Below are 25,858 nucleotides of genomic sequence, written 5' to 3'. Positions count from 1 at the left end.
GTTACACATTGTACATCTATATTTGCGGGGGATAAAATATTTTATGTGGCTCTTGGAGGGAAAAGTGTGTACTGCGATATTAAAGAAAACACGTAAAATTTTACGACTGATACAGCAGTTTCCGTTTAGAACGGTCGCCGGAAATTGTTTTCAGCATTTGATCTCTGCAGGACGCGAAGCACCGATGTAAATAACGATCGCGTAGGTCCGGCTTGTTTTTTAGATTACAATTGGAGAAATACGAAAGATAAAGTTACGCCGCGCTAGGTATTGTCGATTATCTTAATGGAGCAGGTTTAACGGATGGTCGACCTAGTTTCGTTACACCTAGATCTCCTAGGAATTCTTTGCATAGGCCATCACCCGTAAAGGTGGCATGCATGTAGGTACATATGATCCACATAAAATGAACGCAGTTAGGAATTATTCGTACTTTGTTTCGACCTACTTTGCGCCTGGCGATGATGTGATTTCTCGCAGCGTACTCGGTGCCTTAAAGTTTTCTTAGAAAGCAAAGTCTACCTTCCAAAAACAATTTACATCCTCCACTCTTTGCCGGCTCAGTCTTCAATTCGGAGGAAAAGTTTGCCGAAGACGTAACTGAATTGAAGGACTTTTAAATAAACCGTAAAACTGTAAGTCTCTCAAAATGAAGAGGAAGGAAGGCACGTCGAGTGTCTCGCTGTAAGGGTTCATATTCCAGTGTTCGCCAACTCGTATCGTCGCCCGACGACTCCCGAAAAATTTCGAAAGATCGCGACCAGCTGGTCCGGATCAGTCGGAAGCCGCCATCTCTGGAGATCACCCTGCATCATCCACCCTTAGACGTTCGTCCACGACCCTTCGTGGCCGTGACGTCAATTGCGGTAACGCCGGACGGCACCCGTTGCAGTCCGGCGACGCGCAGCCGCGCGGCACCGCGATCAATGCGCGTCTTCGCACGAGGGTACCCGTCGGCGCATATTACACGAGGACCGGAACGGAACATGCGCGCGGGTGGACTCGTCCTGCGGTAAAAAGGAGAGACTCGCGCGCGTGGAAACCTCTGACGTGGAATACCGATGATGCAAACGCGCGCTCGCGTCTCTGCATGAAGCGAGATTCGATGAATTCGCGAGCCCGCGAGGCGTAAGAGCCGAGGGTGGAAGGCTGAGACGACGCTGTGTTTGTGACGTGATGCGGAACGCTGCGACGAGTGGTTCTCGCGACGCGCTGACTCGGCAGCATGTAGAAAGCTAGTGCAGGGCAAAGAGTAGCGAACCGCTCGATTTTTCGTGGTCGAAACGCTCGAAGGTCCGCTCCGGTTGATAAAACTGTCTCTGTTTAAAGTAGTTGCCATTTTCCATCCAGTGTTGTGGGACTTGTCGATAAGAGTTGCAGTTGCGGCTTACATAACAGCCCATAACGACAATGGTATGCACGATTTGAGGATTTTGACTCGGCGTATCTAATCAAGGTCTTAGAGAGTTGAAGAGTGATCAGTCTTCTCTACAAATGTTGATAAGATTGTCGAAGAGAAACACCAACAACCTGCTACGACTGATTTACAAACTCTGAACAGCTGTTAAATCGTCGAGTCGAGTCCTCTCCGAATTGGAGCGAATATAATCAGGGGTGAACGTTTATCCAGTGAACGCCAGTTGCGCCTTTGCCCACGTAAGATGAACAGGCGCACGTAGACAATCGATTGGCGCGCGATCAATCCAGTCGGAGCAGGATGCCGAAGCAAGTTCCGGTGGAGAACCTGGTGATACCGCCGCAGGATGGCCGCATCTGCGGCACGATCTGCATCTGCCAGATGACGATGGTACTGTCCTCGGTCGCGCTGGTGTACCTGACGGTCGCGATCTACATGCCCAGCACGCGGGCGTTCGCCTCGGGCATCACCGAGGTGCCCGTGATGTGCACGACGATTCGAGCGTCGAACGTGGACAATTGCGAGTGGGGCAGCTGCGGCGAGTGGTGCCTGTCCAAGACCTCCGGGCCCTGCGTGCAGATCCACGTGAACCTACGCCGAAACGGGTCCACGATCCTCCTAGCGAACTGTACGAACACGACGAACAAGACGTGCTACGGTATCGATCAGGAGAACGCGAAGAAGGCAAAGTGCATCGCGGACGAGTGCCGCAATCTGACCGGGACGTTCAACTGCTCCGCGGGCACCTGCATCAACATCACCGACGCCTTCGAGTGCATGTTCCACGACACGGATCCGCCCCTCAAGTGCTCCGGCCGTCGCGGCAAGATCACCTGCATAGACATAGACGGGCTGTTCAACTGCAACCGCGGCACCTGCGAGCGCATACGCACCCCCTACAACTGCGATCGCAGGTGCGTCGACATCCCGACCAGGAACAAGAACATGATCCTCCTCAGTGGCGACAAGGTGTACCTCAGCCAGTGCGAACGGGCTATAGACGTAGAGAGCAATCGCGAGATCTGGCACGAGGATCGCGGCGACGTCATGATGGCCTCCTGCTACGGGATCTTCAATTCCACGTTGGGCGTGGAGGCGGTGGATTGCATCAACGGTTCCGTGCTGGAGAAAGACCAGCTGACCGATCTGACGAATTTCACGTACCTGTCCTACCTGAATATATTCGCCACGAAACCGTTGGACAAAGACAATATAGTCGCGCCGCCGGAGCAGAGCCTGATCATCGCCAACGAGAGCAAATTGTTGATCAACCTCGAGGGATGCGTCAACACCCTTCGGGACGAGTGCAAAGAGTTCCTTCACGAGTACGGGAAGGACGGGTCCGATCACAACGCGCGTGCTAGATTCCCGTGTTACTACGCCGAGGCTAACACGGGCGTTGTCGTGTCGCGGTTCGATCTGCATACGACCTATAAAGAGTTCTTGATCGCGCTAGTGCTGCCGAGCATTCTGTTTGTCGTCAGCTGTCTGACTCTGATCTTCTGTCAGAGGAGAGTCGTCGTCGGGGACGACGCTAAAATGAGGTTCAAGGGCACGCCCGGCACGCTGGTCTCGATAGAGAGGAGCGCGTCGGGCAACTTAGGGGATGCTGGCGGAGGAGACTCCGTTATGGCGCTCTGAGATCCGTCACGTAAGACATGTTTTCGGCAGAAAATAGTTGTGTCCTCAGGCATGGCGTTAGTTAGTTACATAGCGCCCCAAGCAAGTCCTTTCATATTACACACGGTGTTTAATTCGACTCCCCCCGTCTTGTGGTTTACAATTACCTTTTATGAATTCATTTTATGTAATTTTCAGGACCATCCGACTTTGACAATACAATTATCCGCAATCATACCATTCTCTCTTCTTTTCTCTCATCCTCAATTGGAATTTTTAGTCGTTTTGCGTGATTGCTACAGCAATAACAACTTTTATAATTAATTTCTTCTTATCATTGTACATAGCTATAAACCTTACTTTATAATCTACATCATAATTTAAATGGCATGACGTAATATAAAGATACTGTAATTTTAATAAAAGTAGACCTAAAGTAATATAAATGTGAACTGAATTTTTTTTCCAACGTTGCATTATTCTCTAAAACACTTTTCTTTCTATCATCCTGTTAGGGAGCAATAATACGAGCTTTGGATATATGTAGAGTGCATCAAGATAAGAGACATATTCTTATTCTGATACAAGTTAGAAGGACTGTAACAGCAAACGTATTCACGTATTTAAAACGTATTCGATTTTTAACGAAATACCGTTGCCGTCATAATCGTAAAAGATATATGCGAGAAAAAATTTAAAGTATACATTTTATAATATTAAAAACATAATTCAAAGTCGTGTACTTTTATGAATTGTGATTAAATTGATGTAAATGTATTATAGAAACCATCTTCAAAAAGTACTTGCATGTACATATGCGTATGTATGTCATTTAGGAATGAAATTTAATTTTAAACATAGAAATCTCTTTAAGTTGCCAGTAATAAATAACAATAATCAAGTCCACACATTAACCAGTCAGTGTTTTAATACAGAAAATTTATTGCGACAAATATTACCTCAGCCAGGACGCCCGCTTAGAGAGTAGAGAAGTCCAGGTTCAAGTCCTGACTGAGGTAATATTTTTCGCAATAAATTTTCTGCATTAAAACACTGGCAGGATAGTGTCGGCTAAAAAGCTTGATTATTAAAATTTAATTTTGTCTAGAAATTAAACACTACCGCGCGAAAGATGTACTTGGTTTGCTAAAGAGAGTACAGTGTAATATTATTTCCTCATTTTGCAATTTCCAGATTATAAATTAGATCAACGAAAGATCGATTGAGAATACTGTATTTAATTGAAATAATTTGTCTTATTCGGCTGAGGGTATTTAAGTGACTTTGAAATAGACGCAATGAAACAAATCTTATTAGACAGATTCGACTAAATTGATTATTCAATGAAACCTACGTTAGAACGAATGTAAGAAGTTGTTATTTATTTTGAGCTGTTCTACCAAGTCCAAAGTTCATTAAGACCGAAGAGAGACACTCGCGAGCTATTTATTGATAGACGCATTACAATCACTTTTAATTCACACTGCAATATAGATTTTACTGTTGTGTTAACAGGCATTCCCCTCCTGGAGGAGAGTCCGGCTCGTCAGTCGATATTCTCCCTGCGCGGGTATTACTGAGGTGTGGGGAGGGGGGGAACGCGTGATAAAAATTCTCATCTTGCACACAATTCAATAAAGCGAAAAAAAAAAACAATATATGAACACACTTCTGCAAAAGTATTAAGGAAACAAAGCAAACGAGGGCGGTCAGACAACAAAGAGATTAAAGAAGAATTTATCTACTCGCACTGCCTGCACTAAATATTTGAAAGACCGCGCACGCATGCTTATCGTGACACGAGCAGGTGTTGTCACGATATCGAACAATATAATTCCGCACGATTCTCTCTCGTTCAGAAGGAAATAACAGCTCAAGAGAGAAGATTTACTCGATTTTGGCGTTTTTCCACACGTGACGTTCGTAGCTCTTAAGAGGTTCCCCTTTTCTGATTGATTTGCCGCGACCAATAGCTAGAGTTTAACAGCCAAGAGGCGCGCCTCGCTGATGGATAATTGACTCGAGACGAGTTCTCGACAGCCTGCTTACTTAACAATCCAACAACTCAACGTAACCGGAGTTGCGAGCGAGGACGCGAGCAACCCAGCGATATCGACGGAAGTCGGCCTACTCGAAGACCTTCATCTCTCAAGAAGCCTCATATTCAAAACTTGGAATTTGCCAAGTCAACACAGTTCTATATCTGTCAGTCTCGTTTAAATGTACAAAGTCGATTTTTTAATAATCGTCGCTTAATTATCCTTGTCACATTATACCTCGTTCAATTTCGCAAGTCTTTAGCATTAATTCTTAAATAAATCACAAGTTCTTTCATGAAACTCGCAGATCGTTATTAATCGCAGCTTGCATTATAATATTTCACTCGTTTGAGGAAAATTATTTCCTCGTTCGCCGCAGCCATCGGACAAGGAAGAATGACAGCGTGAACGAAGGTGCCGTGAGCGAAGCATAAGCACGTCTCCTCGGACGTGCCCCGATCGGCCGCGCGAATCGTGGCTGTGTACGTATCTCTTCCGAGAAGCTTTTGAGTAAATCGCGAGTAGGGCCCCGCGCGGCCCACAAACAGCCGCAATCATTGATTCCGACGAATCGACGGTGATAATGGGCGTTCAGGTGGAGGAGTCCAAGATAGGCGCCGTGATCGAGAAGGCCAAGTTTTACACCTCCGTCTGCCTGGGCACCACGGCGATTCTCGCGGTCTTCGCCTTTCTGTTTCTGATCCCGTTCGTCGTCGAGCCGGCGATAACCACCATCCTGGCGGATTTCTCGCCGCACGCGGTCGCCTGCATCACGACGGGGCACGTGTACGCGGAGGGATTGAAGAACTGTTCGTGGGCGAGCTGCAGGGAAGGTGACTCCACGATTCCTTTCGCGTTCTAGCGCAGCAGTCCGAGCGCGATCGATGATATCGTTATTATTGTCGTAGGTTGTACTTCGGCTGCGCTCCGTTGCCATCAGATCAAAGTCAACTACACCAGGCTCCCGTACGAGGAGTTCATGGCCAAGCCGTTGGGCTCGGTGCCGTGGGACGTCACCGACACCAAATTCTTCGTCAACACGGAAGGATGCGGCTACCCGCCCAGAGTCAACTGTACTCTTTTCGCGAAGAAATACGCCTATGAAAATATCGGCAAGATATTTCCCTGCTACTACAGCAGAACGCATCCGGAGACGGTTGTCGCGAGGTACGATCAGTAAGAACCCCATTTCCCATTCCCGGATGCCCGAAAGAGCAGGGAGGTGTGTTCAACTTAAGCGTTTAAAGTACCAAATTAAACAAGCTTTAATCTCCAGTCACGATTCCACATCCCTTTTCCTAAGAGTAAACAATTTAGAATTGGGAAGTTTCAATCGAACTCCAATTTCAGGAAGTTATCATCTTGAATCTATTGAACTTGAAATTAACTATCCAAATTAGAAATTCATAGATAAATCTGATCCTCGCTGTTTTGTTTATAAAATACGTTATCTTCTTCGGGCCAGAGTAGTTATTGTAAATTTACACAAACGAGTCCGATCCCCGGTAAAGCACATAAATGTGTTGGCCGAGAAGCGGACGAGGCTTTTAATTTTGACACGCTGAGACACAACGATCTCCGATCAGCGGAGAGTATAGTCCGCTATCTTTATCCGCAGATACTCGTGGGATGAGAATCTGAGGCATCTGGTGCTAGCCATTATTGTGCCCATAGTGCTGTTCGCCGCGACACTTGGCGTGCTGTGCTACTGGTATTGTCCGCCGGTGAACAAGACCTGCGGCGGATCGAGTCGCAATCTCATGGACAAGTATGCTAGAAAGGAAGAGTAAGTGTATGTATGCAGTGCCCGGTGCGGGCTAGCAGAAACTGTATTTTACGGAATTACTTTGAACTTGTCGCTCTCCGGCCTCTACGATTGTCGAGATCGCGAGGAATGGAACATTGTAAATGGAAACTCGAACGCTAACGAGCTGAAATCGTCTGTTTTTTTTTAAATTGCATCACATCCCTCTCATTTTTTCGCTCTTAATCATCGTACGATTTGCACGATTTCCATTGCCAAAGTAATTCCTCCGTTTATTATGCGACTGTTGAATCATTTACTCCCCCCCCGTCTTTCCATCTCCGTAATTTCTTGGTTCCTTTTCGCTCTTACAGCATCTTGGCAGAGGACGAATTCGAGGAGGACGAAGAGGAATACTGACTGCTACCAAGGGCTCACCCCCCGGCGCGGGAGTGATCCCAGCGAAATAATCTCCGAATGGCTCCAGCGTACTTTACTTTTTAAATTTAAGCGAGCGAGCAACAGCGCTTAAGGAAAATTCGCAAAGAGTGGGAAAAACGGATCTCGCGTTGTTATCGCTTTTTATCGGGTTTACTCATTAGGGAGTTACGCTTGACGCTACATCCGACGTTTTTGTCCTTTATACCCGATTCGTGCTTTTAATAAATGAAACATACGCCTAGGTTTATATGCCAGCGAAAGAAAAAACAATTTATCTCTTTCTATCTCTTCTTCTCGATATTTCAATTGCACCGAGATTAGTTACGTGCACTTACTCGAAAGAAACGTAAAACGTCAGATTTATTTGGCGGATCAGCCATGAGATGAGACCCTCGCGCGAAGAAGATGTACCTTAAATTTACGATGTAAAGTGGGCCATGAATATGAGAACTCGGACTTTTCAATTATCTATCAGTATTCCATGCGAGTTTCGAGAGGATGTGGCACGAAACATGCGGCAATGTCAGGAAACAATATTATGCATTAATGAAACGCAATATGGTATATTAATAACGTAAATGAAATTCAATTAATAATACATTGGATGTACGGCATAACACTCGCTAAATTATTCGGCAGCGGTAGTTGTTTATTCTAAAATCTTGCCAGTCAAATCTAGAAATTAATTATGGAATTTCAAACGAAGCAATTAGGATAACGGCGATGATAAACTTCCGTGTGTTTCGAGGTCACTCGTGATAAAGGCGCGCCTTCCTACTTACGTGATAAAAGTTTAAGCAGTACGATAGTTTTTAAACGGCACAGATTAGGTTTTGCAGCAGCATCGGGTTTTAGATTAAGCTACGTAGCCGTGAATTTACGATTGGTCACATAAGCTGCCCTTGTGACGATAAATCGATTGTCAAGTATCGATGGGAGCACTGCGAGCGGTACGTGGCTCGATGCTAAGCGCAATATCTTCACTCATCGTCGAGTTGAAGAGACAGACTCCAATGCGGACTCCTATTAGGCCAATCGCGTTACTCGCTACACTAAATCATGTGGTTTTTCAAAACCGCTAATATTTTAATTGTCCCATTCGTGCCTCCTATTGTCATTGCTTTTCGAAGTAGATCGAGCGATAAGCTGCTCTCGCGTACTTAATAATTTTCCGACGTAGGACTGCATCAGAGGTGACCTGAGAGAGCTGGAAAACATTTTCATTTCGTAGGAGTAAATTAAAATTGTGATTACGTTCCGTAGAATAGGAAGAGAAGCAATCCGTAAATATTATTGCTGATATTGAGAAGAGTACAAAGGCAACGGTAGTGAATGTAAATTATGAAAGTGCTTTATAAAGAGAGAAGTGAAGCAAGTGACGCGGTTTGCTTTCGAAATCCGCTTCCGCACCAAGTAACGTAGGTTAAGACTAGGCTGTAAGTTAAGCCTGTGAATATTACTAATCGTAATTCTATCGAAATCGATATAAGAGTTGTTACGAATTTTGTACGCGGATGCAAAGCCACGTCGTGGATTCTATAGTCAAAGAGAAGATATATTATATAAATATATGCGAGTATAATGCGTATGTTAAACGCATAAAAACGCACGTGAACGCTGGTACGCATTGTGCGCATAGTTTGTAGGCGTAGATGTAACTTTTAAGTTGGATTTTTTTGCAGGGACGCGCGAACTACATTCCGTAAGCTACGAAACGACATCGTTCACTATCGGAGCATGCTCGCAAAGCGATAATTCTATTTGGCATAATTGCTAAATGCTGCGATTAATGCAGATAATAATTTATTAGTAGCTTCAATCGAGAACGTGACAAAAGATGAAACGAAGTAGCGTAAATTTTAGGATATTAAATAATTGAAGTAAGTATTTGATCGAATTTTGACGAACGATGACATTATTCTCCACGATTGCAATGTTTAATTAGCTTATATCTCTTAAAATTGTTTCTGTCGGCGTTTTAAGTTCCGCGCTTCGGAGTCACTCGAAGAGTGCCCGCACCCGACGAAACTGATTTTAATAACGTTTGTTTCGAAGCGTATGGAAATCATGTCGTGACCCTCTACATCTAGTATGGTTGTGAATCCTTACTCGGCCTTACTCTAGGTGTCCAGAACGGGAGGGCTTCCACGAGGTAGCAACTTCCCGCGGACCCTACGTTTCGGCACTCATTCCCCACTCGAAGCTTGCTAGTTTCCATTCGACGATCGATCGCGCGATCGCCACCGAATCGCGGATGTCCGTCGACTTCAAGTCGCGCTAATTACACGATTTCGCTCGACTCGATTCTCTCTCGCTGCTACTTACTAGTGCCAGGCAAGTCGGATGAATTTCAAACGAGGATGCTAAATTTTGTAATTACGCTAATACTGATAAGATGTTCAAGAATAATCAAAATTAGAAATCGGATGATAAGTATTAATTTGAAACGCCATTAGAGCATCGAATTATATGAATCGAGAGATTCCTACTTCTCTTTTCTTGCGCTTCTTTCACGCGAGAATATTTGCTCAAAACGCTCACAATCGACGAAACGACGGCGCAAATTGAATTCGCTTCCGGAGCTGCAGAGTCACATCAGTTTGCCATCGAGCCATCGCAAAATTTTCATCTTCAGTTAGAATTAAAAACTCTTATGTGATATTTAAAAGCTTTCAAGCGCAACACCAAGAAAGCTCTACGCGGACAATCCAGGAGCAGTTAGCTCGCGTGTAGGCACAATTTTCGCATCGGTTCTAGTGCCAATTAAATTCGCTAGCTCGACTAGCCGGTCGCAATCGTCGTAGGCAGCATTCTTAGATCGCACGATCTTATCGATCGCGAGAGAAGATGTTTATACATATATTAGAGACTAGGGATCTCAAGCGAATAATTTCTTTCTCGATGAGTCGTAGGATTTTTTTTCGTAGAGAATTATGAAATCTTAAAAATTTCATTCGGAAATCCTCCGATTTGTTATCCAATTTTAGAATTACGAGAAATAAATATCGATAACGGTAACGTTGCAATGTTTAATGCGATATGGAAAATGATAATACACATACCTAGCATATAAAGATATTCTATAAAGATTATAATTTAATCTCTGTTCACTTCTCGAAGGATTAATAGCAAGTTATAATCAAGGAAAGACTTAAGATGCGTGTATTTACTTGAGATCTCTCTTTAGATAGGTAAACAAATTCTAGCATAAATTTAACTAATTTATACGCAAGGGTGAAGTAGAGTAAACAAGCGGTTAACTGAGTAACCTAATGGAGCACGAATTGATAATAAACGAGAGTATTGCGAATTCTATTTCCACACGCGATTTAGCTGTCATACTTGTCTGAAAATCAGCAGTGCTGTTTGTCCTCGACCGACAGACGCGAGCATTATTCGATAATTATTCACGTATTAATATACCCCCTCGTAATGTTATATTTGGCCGCTATAATAATACTCGCACTTACTATATCCGGATACTTGTCATGCTCCTCACATCATGTTCCTCTCTCTTTTTCTCGCCTCTTTCCTTAGATATAAAAAGAAATCTTTAATATAAATGAGAAAATACTCTTCGAGACGCTTCCTTTCTCTCTACTCGAAAGTTTTCAACTCGTCCACCGCTTCTTACATACTGAATCATAAATATTGTACATAATATATACATATATATTATATACAGCGTGTATATACATATAAACCACATACTCGCTCTGCGATACGAACGGACTATTGTATATAAGAGATTGTACGAGTTCGTTTAAAATACATAAAAAATGATTTCTGTTAACGGACGACATATCATCTCTTTCCCAGTTTCGTATTCCCCAGTTACATCTATCGAAATGACGCAAGGAAATGTTAATTTTAGGCGAATTAATTTGATTAAACTGACTTGGTCGAATTTGGAATGTATAAAAGTCAATTTTACATCAATGGAGCTTGCCGTTAATAGCTTTTCCATTAGCTTCTCGATACTTGCTTAAAATAATAGTCTTATAGAAAACTGGTCTCTAACGTTCTAAGGTCTGCCTTCACAGGCTGAGGAATGGTGATAATAAAACTCAGACGCGTTGCATATCGAACTCTAACTATGGTATTACATGAAAAATCTATCTTCACATGCATTATGCGAAGATTACATAGCATTAAACGAAGACATTTGACCTTTTGCTCCGAAGGTCGTAGAAATGTTAATCCAGCGGAACTAACACTTCACCCTGCCCGACTGATATCGAGGGGATGAATCTAAATCGATAAAACAGATATCAACTGGCTGCGTTTCATTAAACACTTGACTTCATAATTTATAATATACGACGAGAGAGAATAGTTTCGTATTCCCTAATGCAAAATTGCCTGAATATTTCAACTGCTGAGCCTTACAGACGCAATTGAAACTACGATCCTGCAGGTACGATTGTGGAATTATTAAAAGAAGATCACAGAACTTAATTGACACTAGAACTCGTATTACTTTTAACCCGCATAAATATCGTATTAGACAGACGTAAATTATTAAACAATTATATTATAATTATTAATTCATCGCGTTAATAAAAAAATATATGTTACTTTTTCACAACTTACGAGATCGAAAACTTATATAATTTCAAAGGAATGCAAGCGAATTAAACGTCGAACATGTCGTCCGAGAATCTTTGCATGTGAAAATATATTAAATTACTTTCGAAGAACAATCGTTAGCGAAAAATTGAATTGTTCGTCAATGTCGAATAAAAAAAGAATACGGCGTCCCATAAATTGGCGAGAGAGATTATCAATCTCTGTAATGTCTTCCACGCTTAAGTAACTACACCTCGATGGTCGAAAAGTTTCGCGATTTACCCTCGTAGCCGCAGAATGAGATAAGTCTGTGAACTGTGGGTCGTTTCACTCAGGCATTCCATCATGAGGGAGGATCCCACCCTTCCCATGAAAAGCGCGATATACCCACGGCGCAAGCTCCGTGCGAGAGAACTCGCGAGCCACACGGCCGACTAGCAAACTTGTTTTCAAACAGTCGTCGGAGCTGGTCGGTTGCATGGCTACCTCGCGCGTACTCGCGTGATCGCGAATCACTTCCACGGGAAGAAAGGACCGCGACGAGATGGCAATTGTTCTGGAACTCGCGGGCGGAGATGATCGCGAGATCGTTGCTCAGCATCGATGATCCAGCGAGGGACGCGCACCGATCGCGTACACGTGTCAAGTTAAATTCTCGTGGCTAAATGACACGACTTCGTCGTCGTCAAGTGTCACTTGTGCGAGCAATTAGTATCAAAGTGTAGATTTTCGGGAAAGTATGGAGCGGGAACGATGAAAAGAGCGAAAGCCATTGCGTTGATTATAACAAAAAGGTGCAAAGAGGATTCAGTTTCTCCTTCAATTATGAAATTGTGAAAAACGCGAAAGTTTTTAGAAAATTTTACGACGACTCGCCGTAACGACGTCTTTAGAATCGTCGTAGCAAATGCGCGGATTTTATTCGCAACAAATTCGTACACGTCGCCGAACTTCTGCGAAAGGATTATTATCGTCTTTTCGAAAAAGAAGTGCCAGCTATTTATCCACTGGCTTGAAATCGAGCGAAAAAAAGCTCATCTAACAGAGCACTTGGCATCCATGAAAAGTTGAGACACGCAATCAGCTTAACGGTAAAGCGGCTTCGATTTTATCGGAGACGCGCTTCGAACGAGTAGTAAATACTCGCTTTAGTCAGACAACGAATATCGAGAGTGTAAAAAAATATTCTGCAGCTGTAGTTCTCTTTCGGGGGATTCGGACGGATGAAGAGCGACTCGGTCAGAATCGTTTCTCTCGCTGCGTCGACGGCTTTCGTCCTCGACAAGAAAAGGGGATAGAAAATTGTAGTAAATTTTATATAACAAAAGCGAAAAAGGAAAATTGGATGTAATAAAGTTGTGCGAATAATTTAGGACGATGAACAGAATCAGGTAGCATGTCTATAATGTTCCAAGAATGAGAATCCCAAAGGTATTATGGGCAAGATAATCGCTTATTCCAAGGTTATTCGCAAGTGGAACAGTCATTAGGGACTTCGTCGTGGGTGTCCCTCAGAGAAGCGTCTCTCTAACACCGAGATCGATTTCCCACTATAAAAAAGCGCAAGAGCGTACCGCTTCCTGCTTCCTATTTGAATAATAACGCTCGGAATGACGTCGCTCTGGATATCCAACGGGAAGAGGTGCTCGACGGAGGGAAAACTCGCGTGACCGAGTGGCGGCTTAAAATTGACTCGCGCGTTAAAACGTCATTCTTTTAACTGTAAAACGGCCTTTTACTTGCAAATTACATGCCCGCCGGAAATCTCGGCGGCGGCGGCGGCGGCGGCGGCGCAGCGAGAAGCGACAGGAACAAATTCCAACGGCGTCACGTCCGACGGTAATGGTGGCGCAGAAATCCGGATCAATAGCGCAATTTTTGAAACATTTAAGCGGCCACTCGACGCTGCCGCGGTAATGGGATTACCAGCATCTAACTCCGTACTGTCCTATGTAGAACATCAGCTCGCAGCTACCCGGCTAATGAAGTTAACACGTGGTAATTGCCCTAAGTGCATCGGACAGATCGGACGCGTCTAGCGAAAGAACGGGGGTGGTTCCGCGGGCCGCGCGCAGGGGGTGACTTGTTCAGCGTCACACGCCACCGTACGCTCGATTCGACGAATCGCATAAAGTCCGATCAAAAATTGAACAGGCCCCATCCCACCGCGATTCAGCAGAAATGTGAATCACGTGCCTAATGAGTCACTCGCGTGACACAGTTGGGGCTTACGGCGAATCTTTGGTACATTACCCTTGACTCTTTAACGCTAATCGAAACTAATTTACTTCCAAGTAGTGAGAAGAGCGAGGAAGAGTTACAAGTCGTGCGTTGGATACGAAACGGGCGGACGATACCTTCTTGATGAGCTTCTCCCAGGTTTCTCGACAATTTTCGCCGCTCGGGCAAGTAAGAGATTCGAAGCTCGAGTGTCATCCGGCGCTTTTCGAAATGGTATGACGATCGTGCGTCACGACGTCACGCGCGTTCGTGCCCATAAGAGGATGGTAGCTATAGCAAAATCATCTAATCGATGGAAGTCGTGACACACACACCCACACGCACTTGTCGACCGACTTTGCGAACTTCTACTTTTCGAACAGAAATAGTATGCGGAAAAACGAACGGAGATTCGCAACGAAATATTTCGCCCGCGCACGTGCGCGATCCAATGTCGCGAGAGTGAAAATGGGGCTATTGCGAGCGATCGATTCTTAGCGCGAAGCGAGTGCGGTTGTCCGTTGATCTCTCGGATCGTTGCTTCTTCTCTCTTTCGCGCGAGACGACGATGAAACTTTTATGAGGCCTGCCATAGCACGACAGTAATGAAATGTCGACATGAAGTCGCTCGTTTTTTATGTCATGTGCTTCGAGGGAAGGCAAATGTAATACGTACGAGATTATTTGACGAGCGGATTATCGGATCATTGGGGAGAATTAAAATTTGAACGGCGACACGGCATCGATAAGGGAATAAAGGTCAAAACTCCGAAACGGGCGAAATAATTCTTCGATTAGTCCGCCGCTGGAAAATCACTATAGTTTTCGGGATCACGTTTGCGCATAAATGTATGTACATGCACATTGATGACCGACGCGGCGCGGAATTAAAACCTGTGGAATTTAAACTGGAACAATCCAACGAGAGGTTTTAAAAACGTAAAAAGGCACAGAGGATCGCAAAACATCGCGCGATGGGCAGAAAGCAGAAGCGCCGCCTGATACCGGAACAGGACCGTCGGATTTGCGGCAGCATATGCTTCTTCCAGCTCACCTTCGTCATCAGCTGCGTGGCTTTGGTTTACCTCAGCGTAGCGATCTACGCGCCATCGTATAGGTACAAAAAAAGCGACGCGTTATAATCTAAAATTAGAAATTGATTTCTGGCGTATCGATTCCAGCTTTTTTTTTTCGAAATACGTTTGATCGGCAGACTGTTAGCTTCGATCCAGAGGACTTGTTCCTACCTCCAAGTTTTTCTCGCGGAAGATCGCGCTGTTCATCGGGCGGCACTTATTAAGGGGAAATTAGAGCGCTCTATTCAAGTCAGAAATATTATTCGAGGCGAAGCCGCGGGTAGATGGCCCCGGCTTGTTTCCACGAGGTAATCCGAGAGGCGCGTTAACGAGACCGGCGTAATTTCAGAGCTTTCCACGTTGGCATCGAGCCGGAACCGGTGATGTGCCAAACCGTTAACGCCTCGATGGTGAATAATTGCGGCTGGACGAGTTGCGGCGAGTGGTGCTTGACGAAGACGAGCGGCTTTTGTCCCCAGTACCACGCGACCGTGAGACGTAATGGCACCGACGTGATTTTCGAAAATTGCACCCAGTTCAGCAGCATCGCGTGCCCGCAGGTGCGTAAAAGGACGCAACGGCACTCTGTCCTTTTTTTCTCTTTTTACCACGATTCAATATTGCATTTCGCTACGGTCGAAACATAAAAAATTTTAACGACAAAGAAAATAAGGCCGAGGTCAACGAGCTTTTTCAGTTGACATGGCAATGCTTTACTAATAAGTGTACGTTAAATTTTGCTTAAATATTTGGAAGCCCCCGACAGACATCACGCGCAGACACGTGAGCGTGTAAACTGTTGAAAATTTGCTTTGAAAAAGGCTGAATGCAAAGTAATATTTCAACAAGTACCGCAGCAAGAACGTAGGGCTTATACTGGAACACATTTTACTCCTTTCGTGGAAAGAAACGGAAAACAATTGCATTGAGAAAAAAATTTGTTTGACAGGTTTATTTAAATATGAATTTAAACTTTAGCAATTTATTAGTTTAGGTTAACAATGTGATTGTCCGTCAAGAGAAAGAAGCTTAAAATTAACAAGAAACTACGGGAGAATGCCATTAACGAGCTTGTCATAATTTTCGCAAGCTGGAAACATTTATGGCACAAGGATCTGATATTAAAATTTAACGATCTCGCTCAATGCTCACTCGTTAGACGCAAACAATCGCGTACAATTACCCAATCAACTCGGAAATCCTTAGCAAAGCTTCGACGAAGACAATAAACGAGCTTCGCTCGCGTACCCCACTGACCATAATCTTTTCTCAGAACCTTGCATTCGACGTGGTATGAAGGTTCTCCTCGAGTGGCCGGGACGCACGTTTACCCTTCGGATTCCGATCATTTTATTTCACGCTACGCTCCCAACCAAGCGCGATCGCAAGCTCCCACACGAGCCGACCCTTTCCCGTGGGCGTACGTTTCCATCTCTTGGGGATATTACATTTTTACTGAAGCAACGTGGCCTCCAATTTCTTCGCCGCGCCGCCAAACGTCGATGCGGGGTGGATGTTGCGGAGGATTTATGCGAATCGCATACGCAATAAAGTGTAACGAGACACTTGTTATTCGGAATTACTTTCATTATTAAAAATGCTTTCTCCGGAGTTCGCGGCTTTATTCAAGCACGAGGCAACGGCTTCGCTCGTAAAAACCCTACCACTTGGAGATCAATTCTTTATTCTCCTTCTTTATTCCACTTCATCCTTGATAAGGTGACTGTAATTTATTATTAAGGTACAATGTCGACATTATACCGGTCACCTCGGCAGATTAACAGCGAAAGAGGGAACGTTAATCAATCGATATTTGTCACCTTTGCAATCTTTGTAGAGCTTGAAATCAATGACACCTATAAGATGTTAGATTATACGCATGGAGCGTAATCTTATTAAATAATCTCACTCATTTGTCAAAAACTATTTACTTGCTTTCAAAAAGATATGAAAATCACACCTCGCTTTTTCGACTTGCTCTTCAATTTCCATCTCGTCTCAAGTTCTTACCATCGTCATACGACGATCCATAACACGAGGCATCGAATTACAGTAAGGACAGTTTCCAGTCTGTTGACAGGCTGAACCTTTTGCGATATTCATGAGGAAAAAATGCAGTTATAAAATCCGCCGCGTGAAACGTTTTAATCCGTCATCGAGAAGTTCTTAGAGAAAAGCTTTCTCGTCTCATGATTTGCGTGCAAAATTAGCTGCTCTCATTGTTGAATTCGATTATACAGGGTGTCCTGAAATTCGCGAATCAAAATACCATAGCAAGAATGTCGTCGAAAAAAGAAATTAAAAAGTTATTTGCCATTTTTCGTTCCGAGCAGTAGTCTTTTTTAGATAAAAAGGTTCAAAACAGGCCAATCATACATTACGGTTGAACGGAAACCTGTCCGTGAGTCGCGCGTCGATAGTTTAGTGCACTAAACCTTTTTATCTAAAAAAAAACTACTGCTCGGAACGAAAAATGGCAAATAACTTTTTAATTTCTTTTTTCGACGACATTCTTGCTATGGTATTTTGATTCGCGAATTTCAGGACACCCTGTATATTTAACGAACATTATGAAAGTGTGCTGAGTAAAAGTAGACATGATAGTTGAAGGAGTCAAACTACAACATAAACTTCCACCGTTGCGTCGGTACATTGTACAAACAACTCGCCGTTTTGTCAACAATGTTCGCGGATTAGAAACCTTATTTACGAGCGCCTATTATATCCTGCACCAATCGGAAAATTTTATTACGATAAAACAGCACGCAATAAATAACAATTTCTTTCTCTCTCAGTCACATTGTATTTTAATTTGAAAGCTTTAATTAAATATGCAGTGAATTAATTTTTACGGGAGAACAAATTATGCAGTCGAATATGCATTTGCATTGAAAATATAATTCCAATTGTCGTTGTTTCGCCAAAGGAAGTTGTCCGCGGCAGCCGAAGGGTTTCAAGTTATCGTAAAAAGCAGCTAAAAATACCCGGTATTCCAATTTAAAGCAAGAGTCACGAGTTGGGAGGATACGAATTATCCCCGAGGGAGTGCCCTATGAATATGAATATTTAGACGCACGGCAACGTACCGTATGCCGACCATTAATGCTTTGCTAACAGGCCCGCAACTTTCTGAAAGTAATGGAATTTAATTAATGGCGTTGACGAGAAAGGGCGATATCGCGTGTAACTAAAACATACATGACGGAGCCTTTTACACAGCTGCATTGATAATGACGCCGGACAGACATTCTAAAATAATTTTCCGCGCGAATTAATTGTCGTAATTAAATAACAGAACTTCATTTACATTTCTTGAACATTCTAGTAAAAAGAAAAAACGAATAATTGTCCAGAAGATTCAGAGGTCACAGTTGATGTATAGAGGAAAGTCCTCTATTATGAGATAGGCTTCTAATGTGAGATAGCAGGTTTTCAACGCCCAGATCCAATCACAAATCTTTTATCGCAACGATTACGCAACAATGAATTTTCCACTAAACAGATTTCGCTCCAAGAGCGAATAGATTCATAGTGGAATCCATCGATGACGCCTGTTAACTTAACAGAAACCCCGCTACCTCATAACAGGGGACTTTCCTCTACGCATAATTCTAATTGTAAATAAAAAATTACGACAGATTGAAACCACGATTGCATTGACACTTGCTGCAGCCGATCGATACACGATATGGTAATTTCGACATGTAGTTAGTCGTGAGTTTAAAGTGAGGATTTGAAAACGTCGGTAGGTGAATCTGGGAAGCATGAAGAGGTACAATTGTAACAACGGCAGCGAGTGCAGCATGTTGACGGGGGTGGTCAACTGCAGCCTCGGGCATTGCTCGGACATGAGCGAGCTGATGCTCTGCCATTACAAGGCCGACGGCGTCATCATCGACAGCGAGAAGGATAATATGAAACTGAACGGCTTCTTCAGCTGCCAACACTCCAGATGCACGAAAATCAAGAACGCCTTCACCTGCGACCGTTACTGCCCGAACATTACCACCAGCGACGTGAACGTGTACCTGATGCAGGACGACAGTATTATATCGGCCAGGTGCTCCCGCGGGATGGCCTTGAACAGGGCGAACGGTAGCCTACCCGGTATCAGATTGGACAAGCCCGTTAAAATCTGGGACGAGCGGAACGGCAGTATCGTCGCGAGCTGCTTCGCCGTAACGAAGGACGGCAATGTCATCAGGTAATGACGGATGTGCAGCGAGGTCTTGTTGCGAGGAATTTTCTATCTCGTTTAACTTTATCCTATTAAAATCTCGTTTCATTGAATCTCGTTACGTAGTTGCACTAATTAAAATAATCAAAACATCGTTAAGAGATAAATGGGATGAGTATCAACGTGCGATTGTTGTATAAAGAGGTACGCTAATATTTTGTACACGTTGCAAACAAAATTATATTTACAACGTCAGCGTTTTCATGACCATACCTGGCATTTTTAATAATATACAGAAAATTTATTGCCAAAAGTATTACCTCAGCCAGGGTTCGAACCCGGACCTCCCTTACACTCTAGGCGGGCGTCTCACCAATTCGACCACCGAGGCATATGCCTTAAATATGCCAGGTATGGTCAGGAAAACACTGACGTTAATTCTTATTAGAAAATTATATTTATATAATACACAATTTAATACTAAATTAATACTAAATTTAAATGCAAATTTCGCATTAAGTTTATATTTATTTATCAAATTGGTAGCCGCAAGGAAGGGCGATAAGAGCCCAAACGCCAGATATTGTGTGCCGAAATAATAAATTATATATTATTTGATAGATTTGAAAAGTCAAACGTTTCGATCAACTTATGTGATCCTTATCAATTGTTTACAATAGTAATTAATTTTTAAGATGTTAAGGTGTTAAATCTATGCGTAGAGCTTTTAAAAAGATCTTCCGCCGCTGTTTCTAGATTAGCTATTCGTTCTATCGCATCTTTGAGTGTTGTAAATGTGCGCGTAGAAAATGAGAAGAGAGATTCAATGAAACGTGAGAATCTCGAGAATCGAATTGCCGCTGATTGATTGGGGCTTTCTGACTGATTGAACGGAGAAAATGTTCCTGCTCCATTCTCCCCTCTTCATAAAAGTATAGTAATTGATAACTTCGTCATAGGTATCGATTAATTAGTGAGACACGAATTTATGCACACTTTTGTAGCAAAAATTAAATCGTTGTACGGTCACCATGTAAAACAGTTCATACACATTCGTGAAATGTTATTAAACTGTAATATTATTTAGCATCACGTTCTTTTGTAGCTAAGAGATCGGAATTTCATTGATATATCAAGAAAGTAAAAAAAGGATAAGTATGCCAATGTCAGAGAAAGGGGACAAAATATTAGGGGGAGCCCAAACCCAGTCGTGGGATCAATGGTTGCTATGGAAATACCCTATACTGGACTATAAGAGGCGGGTATAGAGAAACGCAAAGGTTTACGCGACAGAAGTAATTGACCTCAATAAAATTGCTTGCAAGAAAAGATTCAACTTTAGCTCGTGTTCTCTGTCACAGACAGTAGTTGATTAAAAAATTGAATATGTACGTGTAACAAAGCTTTTCACCTTAAAAACATCTACGGAAATTGCGATGCGTGAAAATATTTGTCTTTTCAAATGTTCTTCATAGCTACATTTTTATCATTTCCATTCCGTTTTTTTTTCACTCGAAGAGCGACAAAATTGCCGATATTGCATCATATCGTTACCGGCCCGTTCACTTTCGCAGCACGGAGGACTGCCTGAACGGCACGCTGTTGGGCGAGATTCCGATCCTCGAACCGTTCATTAACTTCACGAGCTTCCTGAAAATTTATGAAAAAAGCCTGCGGCACCCGGCGGATCCCACGAACGCTTATGTCCCGGCGCAGCAGTCTTTGACGATCTACAATAGCTCGCGGTTGTACATCAATCTCGAGCGTTGCGTCAACACTTTGAGAGGCGAGTGCAAACAGTTCCAGCTCACCCACGGCCGCGACGGCGATAATCAGACCGCGCAGAGCAGATATCCCTGTTATTACAATAAGGTAAGACATTTTCTGTCGAAAGACATTTTTCTTAACGAACACGTGAGGACTGAGCGGATTCTTTTACCAGTGGCAATCGCGCATTTTCAGCGGGGAAAATGTATAACGCGTTTAGTAACAGATTTAGTAACTTTTGATGTGCAAGACCACATTTCTTGCCGAAAATTGAATCTTTTTTTCAAACACAATATTGCGACGTCTCGATAATTTTTGTGCTTTTTGGCACAATTGTAAAAAAATGCATTAAATTCGGCAAACAGGGCAAAGATGGCATCTTTTCTCTATCAATTAAATTGGTACCAAAAAAAAATTAATATAATTATTCATAAAGAGTGACTTCAATGATTATTGATTGTCATCGCCACTGTAATTGTAAAATGACAATAACATGAATAATTTATAATGTGCGCAATTTTTATTCATGCGGATGCGTGTTATGCAGAACAACTCGTTATTCGTGGTTGCACGTTTCGATCTGAGGAAGACGCGAATGGAGCTGCTGATCGCCATTATCGTGCCGGCCGGGCTGTTCGTCATCAGCGTGATCACCCTGATTGTCATTTCGCGATCGGTGCAGGTGGGAGACGACGCGAAGATGCGCTGCAGGTACTGCGTTGACAAGCAAGAGGTCCAGGGCGAGGACCAAGGACTCGTCGAGGCGACGTCCTCCGCGGCTCAAAGCCCGGCGAATGAGAACGAGATCAGAAGTATGGCCCTTTAGCAGTACAAGCCGCTTGGCATGGGCGGTACGCTGGGTTACGAAAGGTTGCCGTTGATCGACATGGACGAGGATTCCTTTTAGAAAACGCGACACTTGGCTTTCAAGGGGTCGCCACACCGGACAGATCCATCCAAGAAGAAAGATCTTGAGAAAGACATTCTTTTAAAAATCAAGTTCGAACAAATTGACGTGTTAAGCAAAAGTCAGATTCTCGGATGGACATTAACGTCGTCTTCCGGAATGAGGTGCAGTCAATTTTTCTACAGTTACAATAATCATTGTAATGACTGTGGGCGTCACAATGATGTGACTGATGGTCGTGCTCGAGATGGAATTAAATTCAAGTGATCTCTGCCAATGAAACTCATCGAAAGTAAACCCATTCGGGGTCCAAGTTAATATTATTGACTCTCTAGTACTATACATATGTCGATCCGGATACATTTACATGCTCACTGTTGCCTTCGATGTATCGCTATCACATTGTTTGCGCGCAAGACAAATGGATTGACACTGGCATCACAATCGTCGATAGCTTTAAGATTTTGCCTCCAAATATACTTAGGATACTTTCATTAAAGTACATGTGTGACACGCGATTGTTTGCTGCCGCCGTGTTTTCACGAATGATATCTAACAACGGTCGCGTCAAACAATCGTCCCCGCGCGATGTGCGCGGATAAAGAAATATGGACCGCTCATTAATCAACGAAGACAAAGCGGAATAAGTGACGGAACGAATGGATTAACGCTGAGGTATTCACCGCAGTACTTCGCGAAAACACCCATTTTTTTACGCGGTAATCGCAATCCTCGCGTAAAACGCGAAATAAACAAGCTTATTTTCATGTACAACGTATAGGATAACACGGCGATTTAGCGCTCGTTTAATATTCGCTTGTCAACGAACGTGCATTTATATTTTTTCTACATCCACTTTTTGTGCTACACACCGTAGTTAACTTCGTATTACTATGATCAGATACATCTAATACCGCTGGTGAAAACATTCAATGCGATTTCCTATTCCCGATACGCGAACCCGAGTACTACGACTGCCTAAGCGTAAATTATATTGTGTACAGTGTATTGTGCTACGTACTTGTGATACACGAGTATTAGTACCTTGCGATGTAAATATATAAATAATATAATATAGCATAACATGTTATAATAACGTAATATAACATGCTTTCAGCGAGACATTTATATACATATTCGTGGTGATGGACATTGCCTCAATTTTCGTGCCAGTTTCGTGTCAGCGTGTGTTTCGAGTCAATCAAAAATGCATCAAAATATAATCCGTCGTATAATAAATCGTTGAGATACTTGATACAAATAACAAATATTAGTGGTACGAATTTTTATAACAAGAGATTGTAATAACGCAATGCGATAAAATTATTTTTCGTTTTCCATTTTACTGCATTAATTTCACACTTTTGCTCTTTATTACATTTTTCTTGCTAAGATAAAATAATCTTTTTTTCAGATAAATAATTACTGCAGAAAGTCATAATTTAATTTCCTATCTGATCTTCATTCTCACAACGATTTAATTTCATATCTGATTTTCATTCTCGCAACGACGCCAGTTATTGATTATTTTATTTCGTTAGAAACGCTTTAGTTTATAACCAAAACCTAAGAAAGAATTGAAATATACACTCGCATAAAGCAATGTAAGATACCGATTTAAAATAGTTAATAAGTTAATATAATCTCACACACGTAACTACACATGCGCACGCAAGAAGAGAAATTAGCTAGAAACAATGAGGCAGCAAGGAAAAAAGACTTTTCTGATGTCACTATACTCTATGTGCCTTCTTCCGCTTTCGATGGAGCCAATAAAATGTACCTACCAACATCCGCGAGAACTAAGAGACACAGGAAGTAACTCGAAGGAAACAACCCTTTCGGAAACGAATGTCGCAGTTCTGTTACTTCTGTTCCGTGATAAAAGTAGCGGAGTTCCGGTTAGTACATAAAAGTCTAATCTCGCGTGTATTTCTTTCTATCTGGAGGTCATTAGATTGATCATGTAGTCGTAGGAGCAATGTGATCGACGTACGATACTTTGACGTTGAAAACGGGCGAAGAGGTAGCTAATGAACCAAACGAACGATTGCAGTAATTAGCGAAGCGATCATCGAAACGATCTTTAAGGAACACCGATTATAAGGGAACAATGCAAGACTAGTAGTTGGCAAATGAATATACGATTATGCAAATGACGAACAATTGTATTATATATGATTAATTATCTGTCTGACTAGAGAAAGGGCTAATCCTCTTTGTATGTATAAAATTATTGCTGATAGCTTAGTATATATGTATATAAGTAATACAATTCTGTGGTATGCCTTCATGTCAAATACATTTGTGACATATATAAATGTGCCGACTAAAATATTATTTCTCTTTTTTTAAAATAAAGTTTCTTCAAACGTATATTTCACTACCTTATCAGCATCTCAGTTTATCTTCCGTCAAAGGTATAATTAATTCGTTTAAAATTACCCCTGTAAACAGAATAAATATTGCGTGTCCGCGCGATTGGAAAATACGATACGGAAAGGGGGACAATCGAAGAGAAAAAGAAAAACGCTTCGTTGAATATTCGTTCTTCCCCCGTGATGAAATGATGGAAGTTAAAATTTTCTGCTTCCTTTTACGGATTTCCTTCGTGATAGAGAAGCGTGCTGCTCATCATTGAATTGAAATAAAGTAATATCGCCGCACCTTGCGTGTCACGAGGCACTTCGTGCCGAGGGCATCACTCGAAGGTCCTGCTGCGCAAGAACGAAATGGTTCTCATATCTGCCCCGTTCGTTTATAAATACACCCATGCAAATTAATTTACCGCGCGAAACATTTTCTGGCCTTGGCGAAACGAATACAATTTTGCTTCTCTATAATCTTGCACAAAATTGCAGAGCGGCGGGAAATTTTTCTTTAAAAACAGAAATTGACCGCCCCTCCATGCGATCTCCTCGACAGCTCATCTTTTTGCAGACGTACAAACTATTCTCTTTGCATTTCATCAATATCATAGCAGTTGTGTTATATAATTTCATTTAATAAACAGACTTTGAAAATAGAAAATAGTTTGCATCAATGTCGGAAGGTATTTTATATTAATACCGTGACAACATAGATAAAAACAATCAATCGTCACGATAAAGTTTCATCTTTTTACACCTCTCATCGTCTAACGTCACTTGAGCGCGAAATGTGATCGTATCGTTACGATAAAAACAAACGCGAAACTGAATTGTCATCGACCTACATTCGTAGCCACTGCAGATTAAACTCAAGTGCGTTCTGTCAGTCGTGCAGCTTCGTTACTTGACATTTGAAGGGTTCTTCATAATGCACAGACACCGGTAAATGCTCATTACTACGTATTGCAATGGATAAAGAGAGAGAGAGAGAGAGAGAGAGAGAGAGAGAGAGGGGGGGAGAGAGAAAAGAAAGAGAAAGCAATAAGATGGTATTTACGTATCAACGCGTTATAAGAAGCTCGACCTGACATAATGTTTAATGGAAAGGTTTAGATGAACATAAAGAAGAGACCGAATAAAGGAAGCTTTCAGACGTCGGTTAGCGGACCGCATTACGTGATAGGGCAACCAACTAGCGAATAACACGAAAATCTAGATACGACCACGAGCGAGTTGTATCGTAAAAGACAAGGGGGCGATTGCTTGGATCAGTAAACTTCCCTAAGAGATAGAGATATAAATAGAAATTTACCCTCTACGCATTGTCACTCGTAGTTGCTCGAAAGTAGCAGCTTAATATTGATGCATGACACGTCTATTACGCTCAACGAATTTTCGAAGAATGCTAAATCAACCTACAGTTTTCTTCTTTCGCGTAACTTTGTGAGGTATAATGTTCTGTAAAAATAATGAACGCGGGCGTATATATTTACTATGTTACACAATAGCATA

General features: G+C 42.6%; 4 protein-coding genes across 5 annotated transcripts in view; 3 read left to right on the top strand and 1 right to left on the bottom strand.

Moving 5' to 3' along the window:
• LOC105563646 (UPF0769 protein C21orf59 homolog) overlaps nucleotides 1-25,858 on the bottom strand; it is a 40,194-nt gene that overhangs the window by 5,577 nt on the left and 8,759 nt on the right. The window lies entirely within an intron of this gene.
• LOC105563643 lies at nucleotides 819-4,672 on the top strand. Its single transcript, XM_012015396.1, has 2 exons — nucleotides 819-3,068; nucleotides 4,553-4,672. Exon 1 carries the CDS (start codon nucleotides 1,718-1,720, stop codon nucleotides 3,056-3,058), a length of 1,341 nt encoding a protein of 446 aa, XP_011870786.1. The 5' UTR covers nucleotides 819-1,717; the 3' UTR covers nucleotides 3,059-3,068; nucleotides 4,553-4,672.
• On the top strand, nucleotides 4,756-11,054 carry LOC105563644 (protein tipE). 2 transcript variants are annotated; one of them, XM_012015397.1, is made up of 4 exons: nucleotides 4,756-5,909; nucleotides 5,985-6,243; nucleotides 6,695-6,862; nucleotides 7,195-11,054. In XM_012015397.1, the coding sequence occupies exons 1-4, from the start codon at nucleotides 5,660-5,662 to the stop codon at nucleotides 7,238-7,240; spliced, it is 723 nt and encodes a 240-aa protein (XP_011870787.1). In that variant the 5' UTR covers nucleotides 4,756-5,659; the 3' UTR covers nucleotides 7,241-11,054. The 2 variants fall into 2 exon arrangements, with proteins under 2 accessions (XP_011870787.1, XP_011870789.1); XM_012015399.1 differs by having other exon boundaries at nucleotides 6,695-6,868.
• Nucleotides 14,246-24,353, top strand: LOC105563645. Its single transcript, XM_012015400.1, has 5 exons — nucleotides 14,246-15,167; nucleotides 15,476-15,686; nucleotides 18,876-19,330; nucleotides 20,878-21,175; nucleotides 21,618-24,353. The coding sequence occupies exons 1-5, from the start codon at nucleotides 15,025-15,027 to the stop codon at nucleotides 21,894-21,896; spliced, it is 1,386 nt and encodes a 461-aa protein (XP_011870790.1). The 5' UTR covers nucleotides 14,246-15,024; the 3' UTR covers nucleotides 21,897-24,353.

The sequence above is a fragment of the Vollenhovia emeryi genome, unplaced genomic scaffold (genome assembly GCF_000949405.1).
Source record: "Vollenhovia emeryi isolate VEMERY1.0 unplaced genomic scaffold, V.emery_V1.0 DF939173.1, whole genome shotgun sequence".
In the NCBI taxonomy this organism is placed as follows: domain Eukaryota; kingdom Metazoa; phylum Arthropoda; class Insecta; order Hymenoptera; family Formicidae; genus Vollenhovia; species Vollenhovia emeryi.
This window is presented reverse-complemented; position numbering and strand designations above follow the sequence as displayed.

What these genes read in the sequence shown, in the direction of transcription:
- LOC105563643 (XM_012015396.1), top strand. Translation starts at nt 1,718, where the DNA reads ATGCCGAAGCAAGTTCCGGTGGAGAACCTGGTGATACCGCCGCAGGAT.
- LOC105563644 (XM_012015397.1), top strand. Translation starts at nt 5,660, where the DNA reads ATGGGCGTTCAGGTGGAGGAGTCCAAGATAGGCGCCGTGATCGAGAAG. An exon ending in GTGGGCGAGCTGCAGGGAAG is followed by an intron (nt 5,910 to 5,984) that starts GTGACTCCACGA and finishes TTATTGTCGTAG; the next exon opens with GTTGTACTTCGGCTGCGCTC. An exon ending in AAGTATGCTAGAAAGGAAGA is followed by an intron (nt 6,863 to 7,194) that starts GTAAGTGTATGT and finishes TCGCTCTTACAG; the next exon opens with CATCTTGGCAGAGGACGAAT.
- LOC105563645 (XM_012015400.1), top strand. Translation starts at nt 15,025, where the DNA reads ATGGGCAGAAAGCAGAAGCGCCGCCTGATACCGGAACAGGACCGTCGG. An exon ending in ATCTACGCGCCATCGTATAG is followed by an intron (nt 15,168 to 15,475) that starts GTACAAAAAAAG and finishes GCGTAATTTCAG; the next exon opens with AGCTTTCCACGTTGGCATCG. An exon ending in ATCCCTGTTATTACAATAAG is followed by an intron (nt 21,176 to 21,617) that starts GTAAGACATTTT and finishes CGTGTTATGCAG; the next exon opens with AACAACTCGTTATTCGTGGT.